The 23,863-nt window shown below is 39.7% G+C and overlaps 1 protein-coding gene across 1 annotated transcript in view; it reads right to left on the reverse strand.

The window, feature by feature from the left end:
* LOC108244116 (cadherin-1) overlaps nt 1-22,520 on the reverse strand; it is a 30,897-nt gene extending 8,377 nt beyond the window's left edge. Inside the window, exons 1-20 of the mRNA XM_037973496.1 lie at nt 22,289-22,520; nt 20,743-20,857; nt 20,480-20,568; nt 18,838-19,011; nt 16,478-16,600; nt 16,160-16,315; nt 14,641-14,785; nt 12,333-12,505; nt 11,593-11,718; nt 10,721-10,819; nt 9,686-9,802; nt 8,489-8,644; nt 8,183-8,327; nt 6,137-6,309; nt 5,097-5,222; nt 3,561-3,647; nt 2,938-3,093; nt 2,148-2,292; nt 1,380-1,552; nt 1,092-1,199 (exon numbers count right to left, since the gene is read on the reverse strand). Coding sequence (XP_037829424.1) covers nt 1,092-1,199; nt 1,380-1,552; nt 2,148-2,292; nt 2,938-3,093; nt 3,561-3,647; nt 5,097-5,222; nt 6,137-6,309; nt 8,183-8,327; nt 8,489-8,644; nt 9,686-9,802; nt 10,721-10,819; nt 11,593-11,718; nt 12,333-12,505; nt 14,641-14,785; nt 16,160-16,315; nt 16,478-16,600; nt 18,838-19,011; nt 20,480-20,568; nt 20,743-20,857; nt 22,289-22,339 — 2,637 coding nt within the window. The 5' untranslated portion in view covers nt 22,340-22,520. The remainder of the gene's footprint in view (nt 1-1,091; nt 1,200-1,379; nt 1,553-2,147; nt 2,293-2,937; nt 3,094-3,560; nt 3,648-5,096; nt 5,223-6,136; nt 6,310-8,182; nt 8,328-8,488; nt 8,645-9,685; nt 9,803-10,720; nt 10,820-11,592; nt 11,719-12,332; nt 12,506-14,640; nt 14,786-16,159; nt 16,316-16,477; nt 16,601-18,837; nt 19,012-20,479; nt 20,569-20,742; nt 20,858-22,288) is intronic.
* Between the last annotated feature and the right edge of the window lie 1,343 nt (nt 22,521-23,863).

A 23,863-nucleotide genomic window follows, 5' to 3' on the forward strand; every position in this document is an offset into this window, starting at 1 on the left:
CTGTCTTTGAATAAAAGGCAGCTCACTCGCGGCTCGACTTTTCAATCAGGCGAACTTTCTGACAGCCGGATGTGACGTCAGCCTCCATGGCGGGAGTCCCAACTACTCCACTTTGCAAACGTAAACGTGAATCGACCTAACGAACTGCAGCTGCGCTAATGAGTCGAATCGGGGATTGTCCAATCACACAATGTTTTAAAAAAATTAGCCAGTACTGACACTCTACCAGTAATGACACAACAGAATGGGTGTGTCCGGGACGCAGAGCGCTGCGCCCTGTGGAAAACCTTAAATAACCAATTAAAAGTCAGCCTCAGATCACCTGCTTGCCAAAAGTTGATGCGCCTACATACACTCTCATTAGAACGGCGCCCTGCACATAGGAAGTGTGCACAATGTGAGCAATTAAATAGAATTATGTATTTACTATTTTTAATAAATTCTAACGTGTCTATTGGACACACAGTATGAATAAATACATTTCTAAGTATTTTGCAGTTCAGAATTAAATCATTTATTATCTAAACAATTTAAAGGGGGCGGCGCCCAAGCGCCCCCTACTGGCCAGCCGCCACTGCTGACTGGACTGATATATCTGCAGCGTCAGCACCACCGGCATATACATTAGTTTAACATTCATACTGGTGAATCATTTTTGAGAAAGGAGAAAGGTCCCTTGTAGGTCTCAATTGTTGTTCCCCATATCTTTATTTTTCTTTTCAGTTAGCAGTCAGCCTTCTAACAGGAAAGAAATAGTGTGAATATAACACCTGTATTGGCCTCTTTACATTGGCTTTAATTACATTTTTGCTCATTTTTAAAGAGTAAAATGGTTTCAAAACAATTGCTTTTGGAGATTCTCAGCTCTAGACTCATAAACAGAGCTGACAGAAGCCTGTTGGATTGATTACTGATTTTATACCTTAACTTTGTACAGCGTTTTGGTCATTTTGACCTGCCTTGATGATTATGTTTGTCTGATGCCGAAAGAAAATTCTAACTTCTGCTGTATGTAAACAGATTTCCAACATTTTGAAGACATTCTGAAGTAGATGAGTTGTGATGATTCAAACAGCTTGTGTTGTACTTACAGAGGGCTGTGTCTTTGCTGTCACGGTGAGAATTACTCTGGTTTGTGTGATTAAACCATCTCCGCTCATGTCTGCTGCTTCTACCACCAGAGTGTACTGAGAGTGTTTCTGTTGGAGGAGACAGTGATGACGATAATTCAGCATTAATACCTCAGCATATGTAGTTTTACTCCTCTGTCGGTTTTAGACTCCAGAACATTATCTGAAGCTCTGGATATACTTATAATTTCAAGGGTTTTGTTTCAAAACTCGTCCAGGCAGGTGGAGGATAGTTTTTAGAGGTTTCACCTGTCTGTCCAGTCCGGCAGCATTGACTCTGATGACTCCGGTCACCGGGTTAATGAAAAACATGGAGGGATCAGGTTCCTGAGGATCCTGGCTCACGATGCGGTACTGAACATCTGAGTTGTCGGTATTTCGCTCATCGGCATCTGAAGCCTCAACCTGAATCACCTCCAAACCTGGAGAAAGGAAAAAATGAAGAGCTCAGTCTTCTGGAGGATTTATACAAATGTCCAAACCGAGGCCATTTCTGAAATACTCAGACCAGCCCATCTGGCACAAACAACCACGCCACATTCAAGGTAACTTACAGGTAAATCCCCTTTCTGATATCTGGTTTGGAACTTCAGTGAGCTGTCTTCACATCTACATGCCTAAAGGCATTGAGTTACTGCCATGTGATTAGTTGATTAGCTATTTCTGTTTACATGCAATTAAATAAGTGTACCTAATATAGTGGCCGGTGTATGTCCATGTAAAATAACTCATCACTTCTGATGTTAGGGCAGCAATGAAATAAGAAATAATCTACCTAAATGCCATTATTAGATAGCCATTAATTACTCCCCTCAAAAGATGACACTAAACTAAGTTCATGTTTACGGTGAGCCCATTTAGGTAGTGTAGGAGGGGCTTGAGAGTTCCCTGTACATCTTAAACATAGAGACAAAACCTACCCAGATTAAAGTTGGCTAAATAGAGCAGTCAACATTACATTTTTAGTCTTTGATAACAATACAAAGCTAAAAAAACAGTCAAATCTATTGGCAGTACCGTTTGGTGAGGTCTCAGCAACTTCTCCCATGTAGTTGTCTTTCTTAAAAACAGGTTTGTTGTCGTTCTGGTCAATGACTTTGACTACAACCTCTGTACTCTCTTCTGCATTTCCTTCACCCTCTGCCACAGCATGTACCTGCAACTGCACAAGGGCACAAACAAATGCATTGTATGGGTATTAATGTGTTATCACGGGCGATGGAGAACGAGAGGAACTCAGAGCACAGACTCATCTTAAAAAAACGAAAATGTAAAAAATAAAAGAAATGAAAGCAAAAGCTGACATGACAGCAAAAATACAAATAATAACAGAAAAGGGCAGGGCATGGAACTAGGTAGTGGGCATGAGCAACAAGCAAACAATGAACCAGCGAATAAGTGGAAGAGATGACCAGGTTTTAAAGATAGAGGATAATTATGGGAAGTGGGCACAGGTGAGTGATTATGATTGCAGGCAGGTGGAGATGGGCGTGGCAGGTAAACGAGTGCTGACTGAGGACAAGTGGAGAATGACAAGAAACAAAGACAACAAGAACAAGGACAACTAAAGAATAAAATAAAAGAAACAATAAACCCAAACATAACAGAAAACATAACCCCTGAAAACAGAAAAACAAAGCACCAAGACTCAAGCCAAAACAAAAACACTTGAATTCATGACGTGTGTAGTCAGTTTTTGTTCAAAAAGGAAGATTTTTTGTTACCCAGCACAGCCTATACAGCAGTTTCGATTGAGTCATGCAGTTCATTTTGTTTATGTTTATAAAGTGCCAGAGATCATGCTTACGATGTACTTGTCTTGTGACTCTCTGTCGATTGACTCAGTGATGTACAGATCACCAGTGTCCCTGTCCATGGTAAAAAGGTCAACAGGAGGCTGATCAGCTCCTGGACCTGTGATGCTGTAATGGATCTTCTTCACTCCGTCCTCAACAGAGCGAACCTGGCATAAACACACCTGGACTGAGATGGATTTCACTGACAGCAGTGATGTAAAACAATCACAATGAGATGCTTGTATGTCTGTAAATTATGTTTTAATCATATCTTTACGATGGAAAAGACAGCATGTCACCTAGTTAAAACAAATTTAAACATGATCAGTGATTTTTAAATCTTTCAGTGATTGTGTTGTTTATTTTCAGGCACTTTTTAGAGAAACTTTCTCAATATATTTCAAGGAACACACCTTTCATTTTTATTTTATTAAATAATTCAGTTTTTATCTTCAGACAAAGGAAACAAAAAAAAACCACTTTAATCTCTACCTGACAGAAATAATCCTGCAAAACAGGTCTCTACTACAAAACTCTACTATTGACAGCGGCACCAAAAATTGTTTTAGCAAATTGTAAAAAATAAATAGACAAAAAAATAAAATTTCACAATTCTCAAATATAAATAACTTACTTGAGCTAGCTTCATGGGATAGGGCCCTTTGTTATTTTCTGCAATCATAATTTCAGGAACAACCAAGATAATCTTTGAGCCAGAAGCCTGTGGATCACAGACAGATTTTATCAGTAAAAAGGCCTGAACCAAAGAAAACCCACTTAGTCATGATAACTGTCTGGGTTTTCTTTTAGTGCTCTGGTTTCTTCCCATTCATCCATACATACATTGATCATTCATTTCTTCCACATAGTGATGGTTGGGGTGTGGAGGTAAGTGATTCAAGAGGGAAACCCAGACAGCTTTTTCCCCAGCGACACTCTCCTGAAGGATCCCAAGACGATCCAAAGCCAGAGAGAATACATAATCTCTCATGTGAGTCCTCATAGGACTCTCCCACTGCAGGACTGATTGCCTCCCACCAGTGTCACCACTTTTATCTGTGCACAACATTTGGGCTTCTTCTTTTTCACAAATTAGGCATTTGCATGTCTTAGTATGCCTTTAAAGACATGTTATATAGATTTTTGAACTTCCTCACTGCCTTGACCAGCTGCTCCTCAAATTATCCATGGCACAGATATCCACACCGGCAGAAATATGGGAATGTAAACATTTTCGTTTTGAATCCACTCACTTAAAATTTCTGACCAATCACACAATAGTTCACCGACATTACAGAGGAGAAGCATCTGCAGAGATGATATGTCAAGAACAAGCTGCAAGAACTCCCAAACCAGGCCTACGAGAAAAAAATGACAACTTTTTTCCCTTCTTGCAGAGTAGCAGTTTTAAGAGGAGCTGACTCTCGTCTCAGCAGCTTCATACCCTGTTGAGAACCGCCCGAGCACACTCTGATGGTCACAGCTTGAAGACGCCAACAGAACTGCATTATTTGCAAAATGCAGAAATGTGACCCTGAGCTTTCCGAGCCGTGAGGTAGTTGGACAGAATGAGATGAAGAAGGATGACTCGCTGTGGTGACGCCTGAAGAGGGAACAAATGAAAGAAGAACCACAGAAGCTGAATTCTATCTGGCCACCATGATGCAGGAGTCCTCTGGGACAGCCAAACCCTCAAGGCCTCCCTCTTCAGCTTGATGGCCTCCACCACAGTTCAAAAATGTTCAGGTTAGGGTAACTGGAGATTGTTCATCAGTCCTCAGTGTGACTGTAAGAATGAATGGTTGTTTGTTGCTATGGGGCATTGTGGTGGACTGGCAGCCTGTCCAGGGTGTGATGGATGGATGGATGGATGGATGGATGGATGGATGGATGGATGGATGGATGGTTTTATGTAATTTTGGTCTATAAAACAACCTGAAATTGATGTAAACAGTCTTTGACACAAACGTGAAAAATGTACAGATGAGGACCCCCACATTGTTTTTCTGTTGTCTCTGATATAATGTTCAATTTATTTTTTCCCCCCATAAATTCTAAATGATCATAATTTCTGCAAACAACATTAAAAGATTTTAGCTACAACATTTGTTTTTCAGTTTCTGCTTGTCCTTTCCTTCCACTTAGTAATAAGTTCATATGATATACTTACAGGGAGAGAGATGGCGGGAGCGTTGCTGTTGCTATCGGCTACAGTGAGGATAACTGTTGCGAGTGCGCTCAGCCCTTCTCCCTCATAATCTGCTGCTTGTACTGTCAGCGTGTATCGTGGACATTTCTGTCAGAAGAGACGTGGGTTCATTGCTGGTGCAAGATGCTCATCAAAAAAAAAAAAAAAATCCAGATTATTACGGTTGATTTTAAAACAAAATGACTTAGATTTGTACTTAATTTCATGGTTATCAAATTAGTCACATCCCCATCAGTTGAGCACTGAGCACATGTTCAAGTCTTAACAAAAGCACCAGAAAACTGACGACTCCCTTAAAGCACTTTAAGATGCCGTATTGGCATCACATTTACACTAAGTTGATTCCATGACTTTGTCCTGAGCACAGTCGTAGCCTAGCCATGAGGTGAACACAGTCAGTCCTGTTTCAAATCCTGATGACCAAGCCACACTGTTGCCTATTGGCGCTTCTAGCATGAATTGTGCCCTGAGAGAAAGCATTGTGATTTGATTATATGGTAAAATGGCTTGCCATAAACTTTACCAACTCAGGAGTGTTGAGTGCGCAGGACTCATTATTGTTTGCTCAAATTAAAATACTCTCACACATAAATTTAACATGTTTTTTTTTTTTTAACTATCATTTGTCTACTTGTTCCTGCCTTCTTTTAACAAACCCAAAGACCTTGCCAAGATTCTGCAAATACCATCTGCATTCAGGTTGAATTTTTTTACATTGTAGTGAGGTCGTCACCCACAGTGAAGGCTAACTTAGTTTGATCGATCAGTTAAAATCTGACTTTCAGAATGGTTTCCTGGGTCAGGAGTTGATGGCAATCAGTAGAATCACGCTAACATATCACATTTGTTTCTAAAACCTTACTATGTACTTCACAAACTGTAAAGTTTTATGGTTTTAGTCTATATTTTATTTTGCAGCAAAGTTCTTCTGTGGTTTGATAAGAAAACAGTTTAAAACTCATCATTCCAGCCAGAAACAAACAAATTTATACAGGTCTCACCGCTCTGTCCAGTCCTCCAGCACCGACACTGATGACTCCAGTAATCGGGTTGATGGTAAACATGGAGCGACTGGGAAACTCAGGATCCTGGCTCAGAATACGGTACCGTATAGCTGAGTTTTCAGTGTCTGGCTCATCAGCATCAGTGGCTTTAATACTAACCACCTCAAAACCTGAACAGAAAAACAACACACATAAAAACACTTCTTGACAACACTTGACTTTCTTTCTGTCATTTAGACATTGAAATTAAACAATAGAAAGGTATTTCCCTTATAGTGACTTGAACCCCAGTTTTGACAAAGTTGGGACATTGAGTAAATTGTAAACAAAACAGAATGCAACGACTTGCAAATCTCCTAAACCCATATTTTATTCACAGTGGAGCATAATAGACATACCAAATGTTTAAACCAAGATATTCTAGCATTTTTTGGAAAAAATAATGGAAGTTTGAATTTGATGTTAGCTACACATTTCAAATTAAAAAGACAGAATTCCTTGTATGAAGGCTGCATTTCCTGCCAAAGATTTAGGCTAATATCATCTTATGTTGAGAAATACTTTTGATCGAGCCTGGGAAATAATATTATGCGCAATTTCATGCAATAATGCAAGAGAATGTGTGATCTCACATGATCTGTTAGTGCTAGATCTGTTATGTATCGTAAATGACTTTCAGCTACTACCTCACCAAATTTTAACTCAATAGCTGTCAAATTCACAGAGTTACAGCCATTTTTGTGCAAGCTATAGTTGGAGGCTTTGATTATAAATTTATCTAAAACACAAGGATCTTTTGAACAGGGTGATTGAGATCAGGATCTAAGTTGTGGGTTTTACAAGCAGAATTTGGACAATTTCGTCTATATTTGAGAAGTCTTTCACTTTGGAATTTAGGTCAGAGAAATTTTAATATTCCTGCAATATCATCAGATTAGTTTGGGGATAGATCAAATTAGAAGTGAGCGTTTGTTTAGCAATTTGCACCAACTTAGTCTGTCATAACCAGACCCAAACATTACTTTTCTTGTCACCAGGAAGGAAGAGGTGCCTCAGCCATGCAGGCTGAATGTTCCTGACCGAGCCCAAGGAAGGATGGTGTCAACTAAGGATCAGTTTAGGTCAACAACTTGTCCTGGAGGCCACCCGGGAGGGTTAAGGCGACAACTTCTGAGGAAGGGTCTGGAGCTGTCAGCCGATAGAGTCACATTCTTTAGCTTTTTAACTGCTAGACTTTACAAAACAAATCTGGACAAAACTTAGGTTTTAAACTTCGGTTAAACAAAATACGATAGGGGAAGACAGTACAAAGACAAAAACAAACAAAGGCTAACAAAGACTGGAAAAAGAGCATCAGTCCTTCTGGTTTTATCAAAAAAGACGAGACAACAATTTCTTGTCAGCCACTCAGATCCTGACAAGGTCAGGATTTTGACTGTCAGCGGAGACAGAGCTTATCATTGCCTTTTTAAAAGAGGTTCCATTAGCAGGATCACTGGACTGTCTCCTGTAATGACAATCTAATAAATCTTCAACATTCATTTTTAAATACATCTCAAAAAGATTTCACAAATAAAAGAACAGATTTTATTGCTGCAGAAGTCATGCTTTTTCTTTAGTCAGTCTTAAAAGAAATGTAGGAACACCCTGCCTGTACTGATAAGATATTCCGAGTGTGTGGAGCCTCACAAAACAACCTATCTAAAGCGATATCAGGGATTCGGTCATAGCAGAATGACCTTTTACACAGACCAGTTGCTGGACAGATGAGTGGAGGTCCGAGGGTAAAAAAGAGGGGTCCCTTCATGCTACATTGGCATGAAAGGCAGCAGGCGATTGAATTCCTTCAAAATAAAATGCTTGTCCTTTAGTTTTTATTCTTTTTCTGTGACTGTGTATTCAGTCTATAGGTTACAAATAAAAATGGGGTTTTCTTTAGGACTTAAAAGACTGACTGTGTTGAAGCAGCTTCTGAATTTTAATATCTATACACAAAAATAAAAAAACATCTTTTGTTGTTTGAATCAAATCTGCTCACAGTACCTATGGGGGAGGACTCAGGAACCATTCCCAGAAAGATGCTTTGAGCAAAAACAGGTTTGTTGTCGTTCTGGTCGATTACATTGATTATGATATTCATGGGGACCTCAGCATTGCCTGCACCTTCTGTCACAGCATGTACCTGAAGCTGCAAGACACCGTTAAATTTGTGTTGTACATGAAAGAATATTATTGTAGATATTCTGTGCATTTTAACAAGACTGCATACACGTGTGTGCAAATGAGACAGACTAAAATAGCTAATTTGATACTGAATTCAATACTGAAACTTTCCCAGAGAATCCTTACCATATACCGGTCTTGTTTCTCCCTGTCAAGTGTACTTGTGACATACAGGCGACCAGATACCCTGTCCACGGTGAAGAGATTAACAGGACTTTGATCAGCTCCAGGACCAGTGATGCTATAAAAGATCTTCTTTCCTCTGTCCTTATCGGAGCGGATCTAGGTAAACCACACCAGAACTGGTAAACTATTCTGACACCAACCACACAACTTTAAAGTAACTATTTTAAAGACGTGCTTACAAAACCAAGGAAGAAACAGTTTACTTGTAGTGTTCTAAAGCTTAAAATCTGATATATGAAGTTTTTTTAAAGACGATATAATATCATCCACCCACAAAAAGTGGGTGATCAGGTAACAGCTTGTGTCTGAAAATGTGTGTTTGTCAGTCTTTCTGTTAGCAAAACATCTCATAAACCAGTCAACAGATTTTATCTGCGTAACTTTTGGACTTGGACCAATTCAAGATGGCCACCAAAGCCAACTGACTTTAGGAAACACAAAAATTACTATAATTCAGTCAGTTTGACAGATACTGAACTAAAATTTGAGGTAATAGTAGCTGAGAGTTTTTCACACACATATTCTGAGCACTAACAGATTGAACGAGATCTTTGTTGAAAACTTTGGCACGCAATGTGACGGGCACAATGCATTCCCTCTAGGAATGCTATTTTCTTGATTACATTTTTTGATGTAATAAAAGAAAAAAAAGAGAGTCTGTTCTTAGATTCAATTTCTTGTTGTTCAAGAAACAAATTTGGCAAATATGTTAAAGGTGATATTTAAAACAAAAATATAATTAATCAAAGGCCTAGCATTCCTTGAAGGAATTCCTCCGTATCCAAGTTCTTCTTCCATGCATGAGTTTTAAACGAAGATGGTTGTATCTTGAGAAATTACAGAATTATAGCTGTTTTGGCCAAACCTTAAATATAACTTTATGCACATCTCACGCAAAACCTTGTGTGATCTGTTAGCCCTCAGAGTGTGAGTGTTGTAAATCACTCCCAACTACTACCTCATCACGTTTTAGCTCAATATCTGTAAAACTGACTGTTTCAATCAACCAGATGGGTGTGACGCCCAAAACTAGGAACCATCCAGAGGACCTGACTCAACCTTGACACACACACACAAATGCATTATCGACCACCTCTGAAAGGCAGCCATGAAAAAGAATCTGCACAGTAAACTTACAGCAGAAATTAATACAGGATAGGGTCCTCTATGATTCTCAGGAATACTGAGGGGAGGAATGACCCAGTCTCTCTTCATTCTTATCAGGCCTTCTGTAGACCTGAAGACACGTGTGAGCTGTGAATCAAAAACAGTCAAAGAAATCACACAGATATTAGTCAGTAAGTGGCTGAACACTGAAACACTGCTAGAAGCAACCAGAGTGTGCTAATCATCCAGTTTTGGATTTGCATTAGTTCGTATTCTTCTTTGGGCTTTCCTTGGTTTACTATTCCACACACATGTTGTTAAAAACAGACTGAGCTACTGATGGCATCATCTCCTTCATTTCTATTATTAGCTAAGATGACAGCCAAGGGAAAGTTTCCGCTGTGCCACTAAATCGGCGAAAATGCAGCATGAATGCTGAATGACTGCTGACAATTTGCTGAGGAAGCTGAAACCGAGTTGTTCGAGCTAAAAGAGCAAAATGCTAAAAGATGCCGAACGTCGAAAAAGGCTAAGTAGAAGCTGAGGGTAAAAAAAACACAAGCTTAATGTAGTAACGGGCTAACTAATTGCTTAAACTAGAAGCTAAAAGTAGAAAATGCGAACTAAAGTAGTAAAAGACTAACTAAAACCTATTGAATTCGATGGGGGAAATAGTTGTAATCAAAGTTAAATATTTTAAAAAGTGTAAGTTACAAAAATAAAAAGTCAGAGCACCCATCAATTGAAATTACTGACTGCTTTGATAAGTGAATGGATAAAACAGGACAACGTATGAAGAAGTTGTTAGATTACCATAAAAACCCAAAAAATACATAGAAAAATAAATGATAATTTAGAAAAAGAAAACTCCTGAATTCCAAGCTGAATGCAGCAAACAAGCTGAGGCTCTCAGGAGATCCCAGAGGGAAGTTTCTGTGTGAATAATTGGAGCTGCTGTGGAGTAATCAGCTCTCGTTCTTTGGATCCCAACAGAACATCTCAGTGGGATAGCTGACGGCTGAGATATGGAAACAGAAATAAAACGACTCCTTTTACTTGACATACGTTGCCCGGATGTCTCGGCCCCCTTTCCTTCCAAGGAACAGAGATTCTTGTGACATCTGGCTGCACTGCCCTTCTCCTCCTCTTTAGGCCTTCATCAGCCTTGAACGAAGACAGAAACAGTTCACGTGGATCAGCTGAAGATGTTCAGTTAGGAGAGGTCAAGGTGGTCAAGTCAGCTCCAAGACTTTTCTTGTTGAACTGGTATCAGTAGAAGGAAAAATTCAACAATCCCCTTATCAGTCTTTTGTGAGAAGCCAGTTCAAAACCTAAACATTGACACTTTATCACATTTAAAAGAAGAGATTTGAGCAAAATGGAAATTATTTTGCTCAAATCTCTTCTCTTCTCTTTGGTGAAACCAAAATGGTGAACTTCAGTATAAAATGTCACACACAAAGGAAGATTAGGAAGCAGATGTCTAACGAAGAGGAATCAGACCATAACCCTGAATCTAACCATTGGTAAGCCTGTTTTAGTACCTAGAGTTTTTAACTATAAATCAAAAATGCTGAACCCCTGTTGAATGTGACTTTCTGAAATAAGTAAATCTTTCCAAAAAAAATAAAAAATAAATAAAGTCAGACTGTTTGGATGACACACTTAGTAGAAATGGGAAACTGGAGGTCAATAGAGTAAATCTTTCTGCATGCAAACCCACGATCTCTGCTTTTGTCAGGAAACCGGCCTCTGCGGGACTTTTATTTTGAAGTAGCCTGCGTGCACACCTTAGCATCGTCAGGGGATATACAGGCTTGTTCGTGCCTTCTGCATCCACTGTGCCTGCAGCATGTATTTTCCACCAAGGTCCACCGCTGCCCACAGCTTTCACCAATTTAGAAGTTCTTGGGAAAAGGCTTGTATGTTGTACTTACAGCAGAGGAGAGGGGAGAAGCATTTCCGTCTCTCTCAGTTACAGTAAGGCTTACTGTGGCAAATGCAGTCAGTCCATCTCCCTGCATGTCTGCTGCTTCGACCCGCAGCGTGTACTGTGGGTGATTCTGTTGGAGACCATACAGATACATGTATACTGCAGGTAAGTGTTTGGCTCCTGCAAGGAGCTCATAAAAATATAAGTAATAATGTACAATATAACAGAATTTCGAGTTGAATGATATTTCGACTATGTTTGAGCTACAGAGCTACAAAGACAGACGGTTTTCTCATTTGTTTGGCTAAAATCCCCAAATTTTCACAGTTTTTTGCAAATTTTGTCTAAGCCGTACAATGTGCTGCCAGCAAATGTCACCTTATTAAGTTTTTAGGACCCATGCTGAGATTACAGATCTACCATCACAAAATAATATAGTCTGGCCCATTTACTTTTATTACACACACAAAACCTTTCAGAAGTTGTGTGGAATGCACCGAGTCTTTTCAGCAACAGTAGTGTTGGTTTGACCTTTTTCTTAAAACTAATCAACCATCAATGATTACATGCAGGTGAGCTCAACAAGTTATGTCATTGTAAAATGGACCAAAGTCTGAACGACTGAATGCATTTTATTCTGCAGCAAAGTACCTGTGTGATCTGAAAAAAAAAACAGATCAGATGGTACTCTGTGTTTTACTTCTCATTTAGGCTGGGCAGGTGAAACATATTTTTACGTCTCACCTTTCTGTCAAACCCGTCGGCGTTGACGCTGATGACTCCGGTTTCTGGGTTGATGATAAACATGGACGGACTGGGCTCTTCAGGTTCCTGACTCACGATGCTGTAGCGAATGTCCGAGTTGTAATTTCCTGGCTCGTCCAGATCAGTAGCCTCAATCTTAATCACCTCAGAACCTGGAGAGGCAAAACAAAGAGTCGGAGACAACACTTTACTAATTGGCATTTTTACAATCTACTGAATCTGACTGCACTGAATTGGGTCATACTTGAAGTGACATAGGCTGAACAAAAACTGAATTAGACATAAAGAATGTCTCTTTTACTGTTTACAATGGGTTCTTTATGATTTGTCTGGTTAAGGCTGATACTTTCCCATGTCTTGAGCCATTATCTCAAAATCAATCTGCTTTGGAGCAGGTTATAAGACAGCAAAGGTTTCCCTGTTGATAAAACTACTTTGTACAGCTTTGTTGTGTAAAGGCTCAGTTACAGTTTTCCACTCCATGGTGTGCTGCAGTGCAGATCAGTTCTGCCGTTTTTGGTTTTACAGTGCAGGTAGTGTCATAAAACTGATACTTGTGACTTTATTGGTACTACCTCAGCTGAGACGAGCTGACATCATGTCACATTGAGAAAAGACTGCTGAATGATTAAAAAGAATCATCACCTCTGGGTGTGAACAACATCACCACAGCAGTAGCAGACAGACTTCCCTGTTTTATGAAGTTAACTAAAACTAGCAAAGCCAAACCATGAGGTCAAAGGAGCTGCCTGCAGAGCTCAGAGACGGGATTATAGCAAGGCTAGGAGGAAGAGGAAGACTACAAAAACATTCCTGCTGCTCTGAAGGGTCACCAGAGCTCAGCGGCCTCCATGATTCTCAAATGGAGGACGTTTGTCAGAACCAGAAGTCTTCCAAGAGCTGGTCACCACACTCAGCTTTCAAGGGAGAAGAGTCGTAGTGAGAGAGGGCACCAAGAACCTGATGGTCACTCTGACTGAGCTTCAGAGCTCCTGGGTGGAGATGGGGCTAAGTTCTCCAAGGACAACCAGAACAGGTCTCTACAAATGTGGGTTTTATGGCAGAGTGACTCATCAGAAGCCACTACTTAGTGAAAAAACACCTGAAAACAGCTTGAAGAACTCAGACTGTGAGGAACCAGATTGTCTGTTCTGATGACAACAAAACTGAACTATTTGGCCTCAGTTCTAAACGTTGTGTCTGGAAGAAACCCGGCATTGTTCATCTCCTTTTCACTGGCTCCATTAATGGTTCCCAACCAACCTGACTGAGCTTAAGAGGATTTGCAAAGAATGACAGAAAATCCTCCAATCCAGGTGAGCAAAGCTTATTGCATCAAACCCAAAAGGACTCAAGGCTGTAACTGCTGCCAAAGGTGCTCCAACCCAGCACTAAGTAAAGGCTCTGAATACTTATGGAAATGTGATATTTTCAGGTTTTCCTGTGAAGAAACTTACAAAATCATACATATTTCTGTTTTGACTTTATGATGAGGGTCTGAGGATAGATTAATGAGGAAAAATGAGTTAAGCATTTGTAGCATCAGGCTGCAACTTTAAAAAAATTTGAAAAAAGTGATGGGAATCTGAACACTTTAAGAATAAACTGTACATGCACAGATTGTACACTTTGGCTGCGACTACTGAACACACCAGCCTGTTTTTTTACTACATGTATGGGCTGATCGACTGGGTTTGACTGTGCAGAACTTTCCCAAACTTGTGGCTGTTTCCAAAAACCTGTTCAAACCACTCTGCACTAAAAACCACAAACTCATTCAGTGCCAAAACCCCTCAGTTCCCTTCTCTACTCTTCTGTGCGCCGCTGCTCTTCAGTTGAATAAATTTATTGTCTTGACTGATGTAATGTTGCCCAATAAAGACGCGCACAGGAAGATTTTGTGTCTGTGTCACAACAGCTCTAACAAAACAAAGCCGATCCCACCTACATCAGAAGGGCGGTGGGGAATGAAGCAGGGTGAAACAATCCCAGACTAAAACTGTACAGTACAACAGGAGGAAGACACTCGTTTAAAACAAAAAAGTTCTACACAATTACCAATATAAGGAGACTTCAATCTGAAAATGTCATCATGCCAATAAGGTATAGTTAATGTTTTATTAGAATTACTGCTGTGGTTTGCTTTACACATGCAGTTTGAAGACAACAGGTCACAACAGAGGGTCCATCAAAGATCTTGGTTTTGATTAAATTGGAGCAGCTCCTGGATTAAATGATGTCTTAGTAAAGTAAACTTACTTTCAGCTTTAAATCAAACCTACTGTACCTTTTGTCGAGGACTCTGATACTTCTCCGACGTAGGTGTCTTTACCAAAAACAGGTTTGTTGTCATTCTGGTCAATTACGTTCACGATGATTTCAATGGCCTCACCGGCATTCATTGAACCTTCTTCCACAGTATGTAACTGAAACTGCAAAGGGACCCATATTTTAGAAATGTTTCATAATTATACATGTATCAAAAATGCTTCTGGATTCTTGTGATCCATTTTACAATACACACATAGTAGTAAGTAACATAATAAATGGTCTAAAATTTCTAAATACAGTATGTATAGTTTTTGTAAGTGATTATTCAGAAAGTATCGGGAAGCATTCAGACCTCTTTTGCTTTTTGCATTTTTATGTTGCAGCCTGATGCAACATAAAAACATAAACATAGCCTAATAAACATTTCTGATTAGGCTAGGAATGCATATTACCCGCTGCCTTTCATGGCAGAGTTTTAGACCACCAAAAGGAATGGAGTTATGTCCGTTTTGGTCACACCTTTTAAGTGATACGCCCAAGCTGATGCAACATTGTGAGGTCTCACAAGATCTGTTAGCCCTCAGAGTATGTGTTGTCAGTGTTGATGTTTATTTATGTAGCACGTTAAAAACTACAATGACCAAAGTGCTTTACACGTCAGTTAAACACAAAGAAAACCATCAATTAGACGTACATGTGTAATGATCCTGTCTTCTTATTTCATTCAAATCTATTGGTTTCTTATCTTTAGCAAGAGATTTTTCCTTATCTTATGAGCAGAGGCTCTGAACATGTGGCAAATGAGGCCAGACATCCTGGAGGGTCGAGGCCAGCCAATCAGAAATCAGAGCCCAAATCTCCAAGACAACCAAGGAGAGTGTGGAGTAAAAATGTTTTTGTTATTATCTTGCTGGGACAAAAAGCATATTGTGGAAATCTACAGTCTTGTTGCTCAGCCAGAGGTCAAGAGACAAAAACAAACTTGAAATAATACATAAGTTTTCTAGACTTTTTGTTAAAAACCTCAAAGTACTAATAAGTCATTGATGAGCTAAAAGTTTACTTTTTAATCGTGTTTTATATCCTTTCCTGATTTCACTTCATGGTCGAATTGTTTATAGGCTATGTCATTCTGTGTTTGAATTAATGTGTTTCTTCCTCCCCAGCATTTCAGACAACCTGCATAAAAATGATTCTTTTACCGGAGTTAGATACTCTGAACTTAGAGGTATTTTGATGGTTGAAGTCTTCGATTTAATCTTTTCTCTGTTTCATGCTACTTTGGCAAAACTATGAATGTCACCAAAGAAAAGAGAATTTCTATTTTGACAGGTGGTTCATGAGAATATTAACATATCAGGAAAATGAACATAGATATGGGCAAAACACATTATTGCTTGGGTGGCAGTGAAGGAACCTGACATATTTACTTTAGAGTCGTCTATCATGAAAACTGATATGTGAATACCATCTTATTATTACAGCAGCACACTGTCTCGAGCTTCCACAGAGATAACCTAGAATTACATGCTTACCATGTACTTGTCTTGTGACTCCCTGTCGACTGACGCAGTGATGTACAGCTTACCAGAATCCGTGTCCATGGTGAACAGGCCAACAGGAGACTGATCAGCTCCTGGGCCTGTGATGCTGTACTGGAACTTCTTTACTTTATCCTCAGTGGAGCGGATCTGGACAAAACACACCAGGTTTGTTAAACCCCTTTGACAACAATAGTTCCGATGTTTCAGTACGACCACATTAAACAGATCACTGCAGATCTGCCTTCTAATTTGTGTCTTACAGTATAAAGTGCATGTGGTACAACAGCCCTTCCATTTACTTCATCTTACCTGGACCAGCAATAAGGGAAAGGGTCCTCGGTGGTTCTCAGCAATATTGAGCGAAGGAATAAGCCAGCTTCTCTTTCGCCTTCTTGGCCCTTCACCAGATTTGCGGAAAGGCCGGCTGGGCACCTGCGAATACATTTTAGTCAAAAAGAAAATCCCATGACTATTTGGTCAGGAAAAGACTGAACTGGAAAACGAGTTTGAAATTAGAGACTGCGCTAATCATCAAGTTTGAATCAGCATCAGTTTAGTTTTTCAAATTTGCCACTGACGTTCCTGGGTTTCTCCTGTAATTACAGCTCAGCCTACTGATAGAAGTAAACAGACGGTCCAAACTGTAATAAAAGCTGCCGTTCATAGCAAACGAGCTGAGGAGCTCGGGAGAGCCAAGTAATGCAACAGGGAAATATGAGGTAATGGTTTGGACTCATCAGTCGTAAGTTCAAGGCAGAATGTCCCACAAACAGTGACTAAATATTTACCAGCATAAATGTACTTTTTAATTAAACCTTTCATAGTTTTCACATTTAATATTTTTGCCAATTTACAGTAAAGGGAATAAAGACGTTCACCCAACAAAAACACACAACAGATTCCACCGTGTCATTATTTATTAGACAAAAATGTCCAAAATATCCAGCCCATGATCTGGCAGATAGTAGAACCTCCTTGAGCAGCAGTAACTCTCTGCAGTGGTTTTCTGTCTGGCTACACTCACAGGGTACCCTGAGGAAGACAGTCAAATGCCTTTTTCAAGTCCACAAAACACACGAAGACTGGTTGGGCAAACTCCCATGCTCCCTCAAGGATCCTAGCGAGGGTAAAGAGCTGGTCCAGTGTTCCACAGCTAGGACGTGATAAGATTCTTCCTGAATATGAAGTTTGACCATCTGTAGGGATTTGGGTTTTCTGTGTTTCAGTTTATGGTTTTTGTTTTATTTTCATCTTGTTTTCTGTTTGAGGTTTTGTTTAGGGTTAGGGTTAGGGTTAGTCACTCTTTTGCTGTTCTGCCACGCCCATTTACACCTGCCTCAAGTCTTACTAATTGCTTCACCTGTGCCCACTTTCCAATTACCTCCTGTGTTTAAAAACCCGGTCAACTCCTCCACACTCCGCTGGATCATTGTTCTTGGTTCCCTGCTGTTTTGTCTTGCGCTGTTTTTGCTCAGCTTCCTCCATGGAAGAAGTACTGGTGGGATTGAGAAGGTCCTCGAAGTATTCCTTCCTTCATCCAACAACATCAGTGGTTGAGGTTGCCAGCACCTCACCTTCACCGTTTTGGCCCACTCTTCTTTTACAACATCACTTCAGTTCATTGAGGTTCAGGCATTTGTGCTCTCTTTAGGTCCCACCACTGCATTTCAATCAAGTTGAGGTCTGGACTTTGGCTGGACTGATTCTTTTCTTTTTCAGCCGTTCTGTTGTAGATCAGCTGCTGTGTTTGGGATCATTGTCCTTTTTTCAGCATGACACAGTTTGGTCCAAGCTTCAGCTGTCTGACAGATGGCCTCACATTTGACTCCAGAATCCTTTGGTCTCCAGAGGAGCTCATGGTCAACTCAGTGACTGCAAGGAGCCCAAACCATCAGCCCTCCACCACCGTGCTGACAGTTGGTATCAGGTGTTTTTGTGCTGATATGCTCTGTTTGGTAAAAACCTCTACTTCCAAAGAACAGGAGTCTTGTGGTTCATTCATAACCTTTTTAGAGAAAAGCTGTTTTCTCCTCACAACCTTTTCAAACAAGTCATACTTTTCCAGTCTTTTTCCAACTGTACTGCCATGCAGCCTTTTTTCCGTGCGCTGGCTCAGACCCATTAGACTCGGCCGTCACTACAACAGAAATGTTCTCAGAACAAAGGCTGTAAATGTTGGTGTTTATAGATAGACACAGAGTCAACAGGTCTTCACACGCAAAGCTGTTTTACAGTAAAAGCTGCAAACAAAAAGATCTTTAATGGTCCACACCCTTAAACGTGAATAACATGATGCTAGTGACAGATGTAATCTGTGTCTCGTTTTGTTTTGATTGTGTACAGCTCATCAAAACAGGCTGGGTTTTTGCTGAGGATTATGTTTGTTCTGATGGGAAAGCTGCAAAAAGAAAAAAAAGTATAGCCATAATCTGTTTTCTCTCTTCTGATTGGCACACCCCGAGAGGACTTGTATGACTATAAATATGGGGCACTATTTATAAATGTATTTCTTTTACAAGTCAGACGGTTGGCAGATGATTCAGTGGCTGGTTATAAATTATAAATGAATGAATGAATTTTGTTGGTTACGAGCAGTCTGAAAGTGTATCGGTTTAAAACATTAAATAAGACTTATAACAAATTCCCCTTTTGGTAATATTTAAACTTGCCTCTGTGTTATTTTCAAAGCCTTTTTTGTTTGCTTGCTTCTGGGGGTTGTGGTTTCCATGATGGTTCCCACAGAGCAACAAGGTGACAGGAACAGTGATTTCCTGGCCTTGTGAGTCCCACGAGTGGATGAAGAAGTCCCGGCGTCCCTCGTGAAGAACGACCGGTCTCCTCACCTGCAGGAGGAAAAGAATGAGTAGCAGGTCTGGATTTAAATAATCCATATCTTATTCAAACTGAAGTGCTCTGACAGTGACTTATACCAGTTTTAATGATCAATAACTATTAATGCAACTTCTATGTTAAACCTGTAATGTTTAACAGTCAATTTAGCTTATTTAGCTCAGATGTAGATATAAAAAAGTAGCAAATGCTGTGGCAAAAATATAAGGGAGACAGGAAGACCTGGCTTGTGGCTTTTTACTAATTTATTACAAGAGAAATATCAAGCAGAACATCCCAGGGATGGGACAGATCCAAGCTGTAGAATCTGTCATTTGATTAAAGCTTATCAGTAAGACAAAACAACGCCACCAGTCTCATCATAACTGGAAGGCTGTATCATTTAGAGAGCAGCATGAATTAACTCTGAACTGTGAACAGATGTGTACTATAGAGGACAATTCTGTCCCACCCAATGAGGACACCTCAGAGAGCCTGTTAGTTTCTTATCAGGGGGTCTTATTTTTCTACAACAGTAAAAACTGTAGAAAAAGGTTTGATGTTGTCTATTAATGGCAATGAGACTCCATTTTTGTTTGGTGTAAGGGACGAAATTTGACATAACAGTGAGGTTCAATGGTGTCAAAACTGAAAGTTTATGAACCTTTTTTTTTCCCTCAATGTGAATAATCATCAAATCTTTCGGAAACCGCATACAGTTGACATCAATAAGCAGTTATCTAAATCTGTTGGTATTTTGTATAGACTTGATGAGAAATGTTCGTATATTTTCTGCTGCTCTCCTGTAAGGCCACACTTGGTCACTCTTTCATTTGGGGAAATGAAAATAAAATTAAAGCTCTAGCATTCCTTCCTTTCATGCCAGAGTTTTAAACTCAGATCATTTTACTGGATGTTGAGGAATGAGAGCTGCGGAGTTTTAACAACGTCCTCTGTGAGTGCATGCAGTGTTGCAAAATCTTGCGTAACCTGTTAACTCTTAGAGTACAAGTTGTGGGTGACTCTCAGCTACTACCACATCAAGTTGTAGCTCAATATTTGTAAAATTGGCTGAGTTACAGTAATGTTTTTTTTCTAAGGTCGATTAGCTGTGGCAGCCATCTTGAATTGGGTTGACTCCAAAAGTTAAATCAGTTCTTCACGTGTGACTTTTTGATTTTGGCAAGTGACGGGTGTAAATAACTTATTTTTCAGAAGTCTTGCTTTCATCCTTTCACCTTGAGCAGCGGGCAGGTATGTTTTTGCCCGTGTCTTTGTTTGTCTGTAGTGTTAGCAAAATATCTGATTAACCAGTGGGCAGATATGGCAGCACAGCTTAGGTCTGCAAAGCTTCATCTGAACAACAATTTCCTTCGGACAGACGAGACCAAAGTGCAGATATGGATGAAGTAGACATTTCTGAATGTATCCCTCGTTGTTCTTTATTTCAGGTGAACTTCTGATCTGTGAAACTCAGCTCACCACTAACGCGCCGTCAGTCTGAACCATGAAATGGTCATCATCACTGGCGAACAGAAACCTGGTGTGGTCTGTGCAGTCGCTGAAGTTTACTGGGTTGAGAAGGGGGAAAAAATAGCAGCAGTCCGTTATGAAAGTAGGACATTTAAAAGACAAATGACCAACCTTTTAGTGCATTAAAACAAAAATATTTGAAATGTTTTTAAAAAAATCAATCAGAATTCTTTAAAAATCCACATCCCTGCTGTTTTCTGAATCATTCTTACCTTCTCCTATTCTCGCGCCTCGCCTCAGTTGCTCTCTGGTCACTTTGAAAGTAAATATCTTTGACTCAAATCCAGGAGTGCATGGTGGCTCATCGGCAGTCATTAAACCTGAAGCCTTGCAAAGAAACAACTGATTATAGTGTAAACTTCACAAGGGGTTGGCATCTCACGAGGAACTTAAAAATATAAACAATTCCTTTAAAATTAGAAACTATAATGTGATTCTGGCAGGGAAATTACAGCTCAAGATGTTTTTTTTTATTTAACTGCTGAGTTTTTCTGGACCTTTATATACAGGAATACAAAAAAGCTTGAGTAAATTGTTATATTGTGTTTATCACTTTATTTGGAAGGATTAAATGTGTGCGAATGAATGTCCAAAAGCTTTTTTTTTCCATAACTGAAGGAAAACAACAGTGCTGACATCAGTTTAGCCCTACAGGTTTAGGGGTTCTAGTTGATCTGGAACCAGAAAGACTTTGGTATTTCTGAAAAAAGGACTTTGGATCTGTTATTAATGAATCAACTAAAGCTGCTGAAGTGTTTGTATAGAACATGTCGAGTTTTTCTTGAAGTTTGGTAAAGAAAATTCTTACTGGTTCATTTGGGTCACCGTGGTGACCACAAACCTGTGTCTGTCACTCTTTGACAACACTCTTAAAAAGACAGGCAGACAGAAACATACAGCAGAAAAAAACGTCTCCAACAAAGAAAAAGAAGTTGTATGAAAAATTTAAAAATCATGACCCGTAAGTGTCAAAAGCATCTTGTTGCGACACACGGCAATTTCTATGTGTCTTTGGTGTTTTATATAGGAGATGTTACAAGTTTTAAAGCTCCTTCACTTCCAGTCTTGAAGAGAAATATTCTGAACTCAGATACAGTGGAAGTCAATGGGAGTTTAGGTTTGCAAACTGTCCACTCTGAGGGGCTATGAGAGAAAACCAGAAGTCCTTTAGCAGTGAGGGACACATTGGACGAAAGAGGGCAAAAATAGCCACATTTTGTTGTATAAACTGTGTCAAAGTGCAAAACTTGTGGCAGAAAAAGGAGATGGTTTGCAGACATTTTGAAAGATTTAGACGACACGAAAGCTAAACATTCTGTAAAACTGACTATGTAAAAACCTTTAAGGATATCAAAATTCCAGTTCAGTCATGTGAAGTCTAACTTTCTGTGACCCGTTTAAACTTTGAAAGACTTTTCTACTGTGAAGTCTGAGCTGTAAGGCTCCAAACAAATCCCACCGTTGTACTGCTACCAAAATTCATAGTGCGCTATTTTTAACCATGTTTTGATGTATTTTTTATTCAGGTCTCTTTAAAGCTGCAGGAGGAGTAGGCTAGTAAATAGAGACATTGTGAAGGAATAACGGTCAAATAATAATAAGGATGCTTTAAGGCGTGTGTGTGTGTGTGCATTGACACTTTTAATAAATCTAATAAGAGAAAACGTTTTTGTATTTGTGGTTTTAACTACACAGAGGAAAACACTAGAAGCCGTTTGCAGAACAGCCGACAGTAGAAAGTCTAACCTGCAGTCTTACCTGAACAATGATGATCAAAACGCTCCAAACTAAGAACCAAATGGTCCCCATTTCTCCGGAAATCCTCTCTGCAGCAGAGATTGCAGCAGAAGCTTCTGTTATTGCTGTTAAAAATCAAGTAAAAGGATTGTCCTCTGTCAAAAAATAAAATCACCTGAAGTGAAATGAAGAGGGGTGCAGAAAGTGTTCCAGCTGGGGATTTTACATCACTGCTGACACAGTGTATTTTTTTGTTTTTTTTATGTTTTTCTTTCTTAACCAATCTGAACCTGTTCGACATAAACACACCTTATGTCATTATGTCGTTGATTCCAGTTTAACTTGTGCCATCATGTTTCAGTCATGCAGTGTCTATGAAACAGATACAACGCTGTATTATCTGGATTATATTAAGTGCCCTATGCAAAAACTGTTTCATACTAATATTTGTTATACAGTGGAATAAAAACGTATTCAGACCCCCGTCACTTTTTGGAATATTATGTTGCAGCGTCATGCGACATTCATTTAAATTTTTTTCTTTTTTTCTTCAACAATCCACACTCAGTACCCCGTAATCGCAAAGTGAAAACAGACTTTTATACAATTTTGCTAAATAATTTAAAGGAAAAAAAACTGTAATATCACATTTCCAAGAGTATTTAGACCTTCTGTAAACTTCTGCGTTTAGCCCAGGTTCCTTTCATTTCTCTTGATCTCTACTGAGATGTTTCTACACCTTGACTTGATTCCTGTTGTGGTGAATTAAACTAATTGGACATGATTTGGTAAGTCACACACTTCTCTATAGAATGCCTCCAGCTGACAATCAGAGCAAAAATCAAACCGTGAGGTCCAATTAGCTGCCTGCAGAGCTCAGAGACAGGAATGTTGTAAGACACAGATCTAAGGACGGATTAAAAAAGAACTTCTGTTGCACTAAAGGATTTTAAGAACCCATGGAATCCATGAAAAGTTTGGTACGACTAGAACTTTTCTAAGTGGTTTTTGCCTCACTGAGCCTTAGTGAGAGAGGAAACCAGGAACCTGATGGTCACTCTGACTGAGATTCAGGGATCCTGTGTGGAGGGTGGACAGGGTGTGTCCAGAAGGACAACCAGAGCTGCAGGCCTCCACCTTTCTGGGCTTAGAGTGACTCATCAGAAGCTTCTGCTCAGAGTAAAACACCTGAAAGCTGCTTGAAGGACTCTCAGACTGAGAGGAACCAGATTCTCTGGGCTGATGAAATCAAGATTGAACTGTTTGGCCTCAAGTCTAAATGTTCTCTCTCGAAGAAACAGGGCACCACTCATTATGTGCCCAAATGGAGCAAATTACAAAGATATCCTCAATGAAAACCTGTTCCTCTGAGCTCAGGACCTCGGACTGGGCTGAAGGTTCACCTTCTACCATAACAACAACCCAGATCACACAGAGAAGACAACACAGAAGTGAATTAGAGACAATTACAAGAATGTCCTAGAGCGGAACAGCCAGAGACCTGAACTGAACCCAATTAAACATCTCTGGAGAGACCTGAAAATGGCTCCACCAATGGTCCTCACCCAACTGGATTGAGTTTGAGAGGAATTATAA

Source organism: Kryptolebias marmoratus, linkage group LG22 (assembly GCF_001649575.2).
Source record: "Kryptolebias marmoratus isolate JLee-2015 linkage group LG22, ASM164957v2, whole genome shotgun sequence".
NCBI lineage: Eukaryota > Metazoa > Chordata > Actinopteri > Cyprinodontiformes > Rivulidae > Kryptolebias > Kryptolebias marmoratus.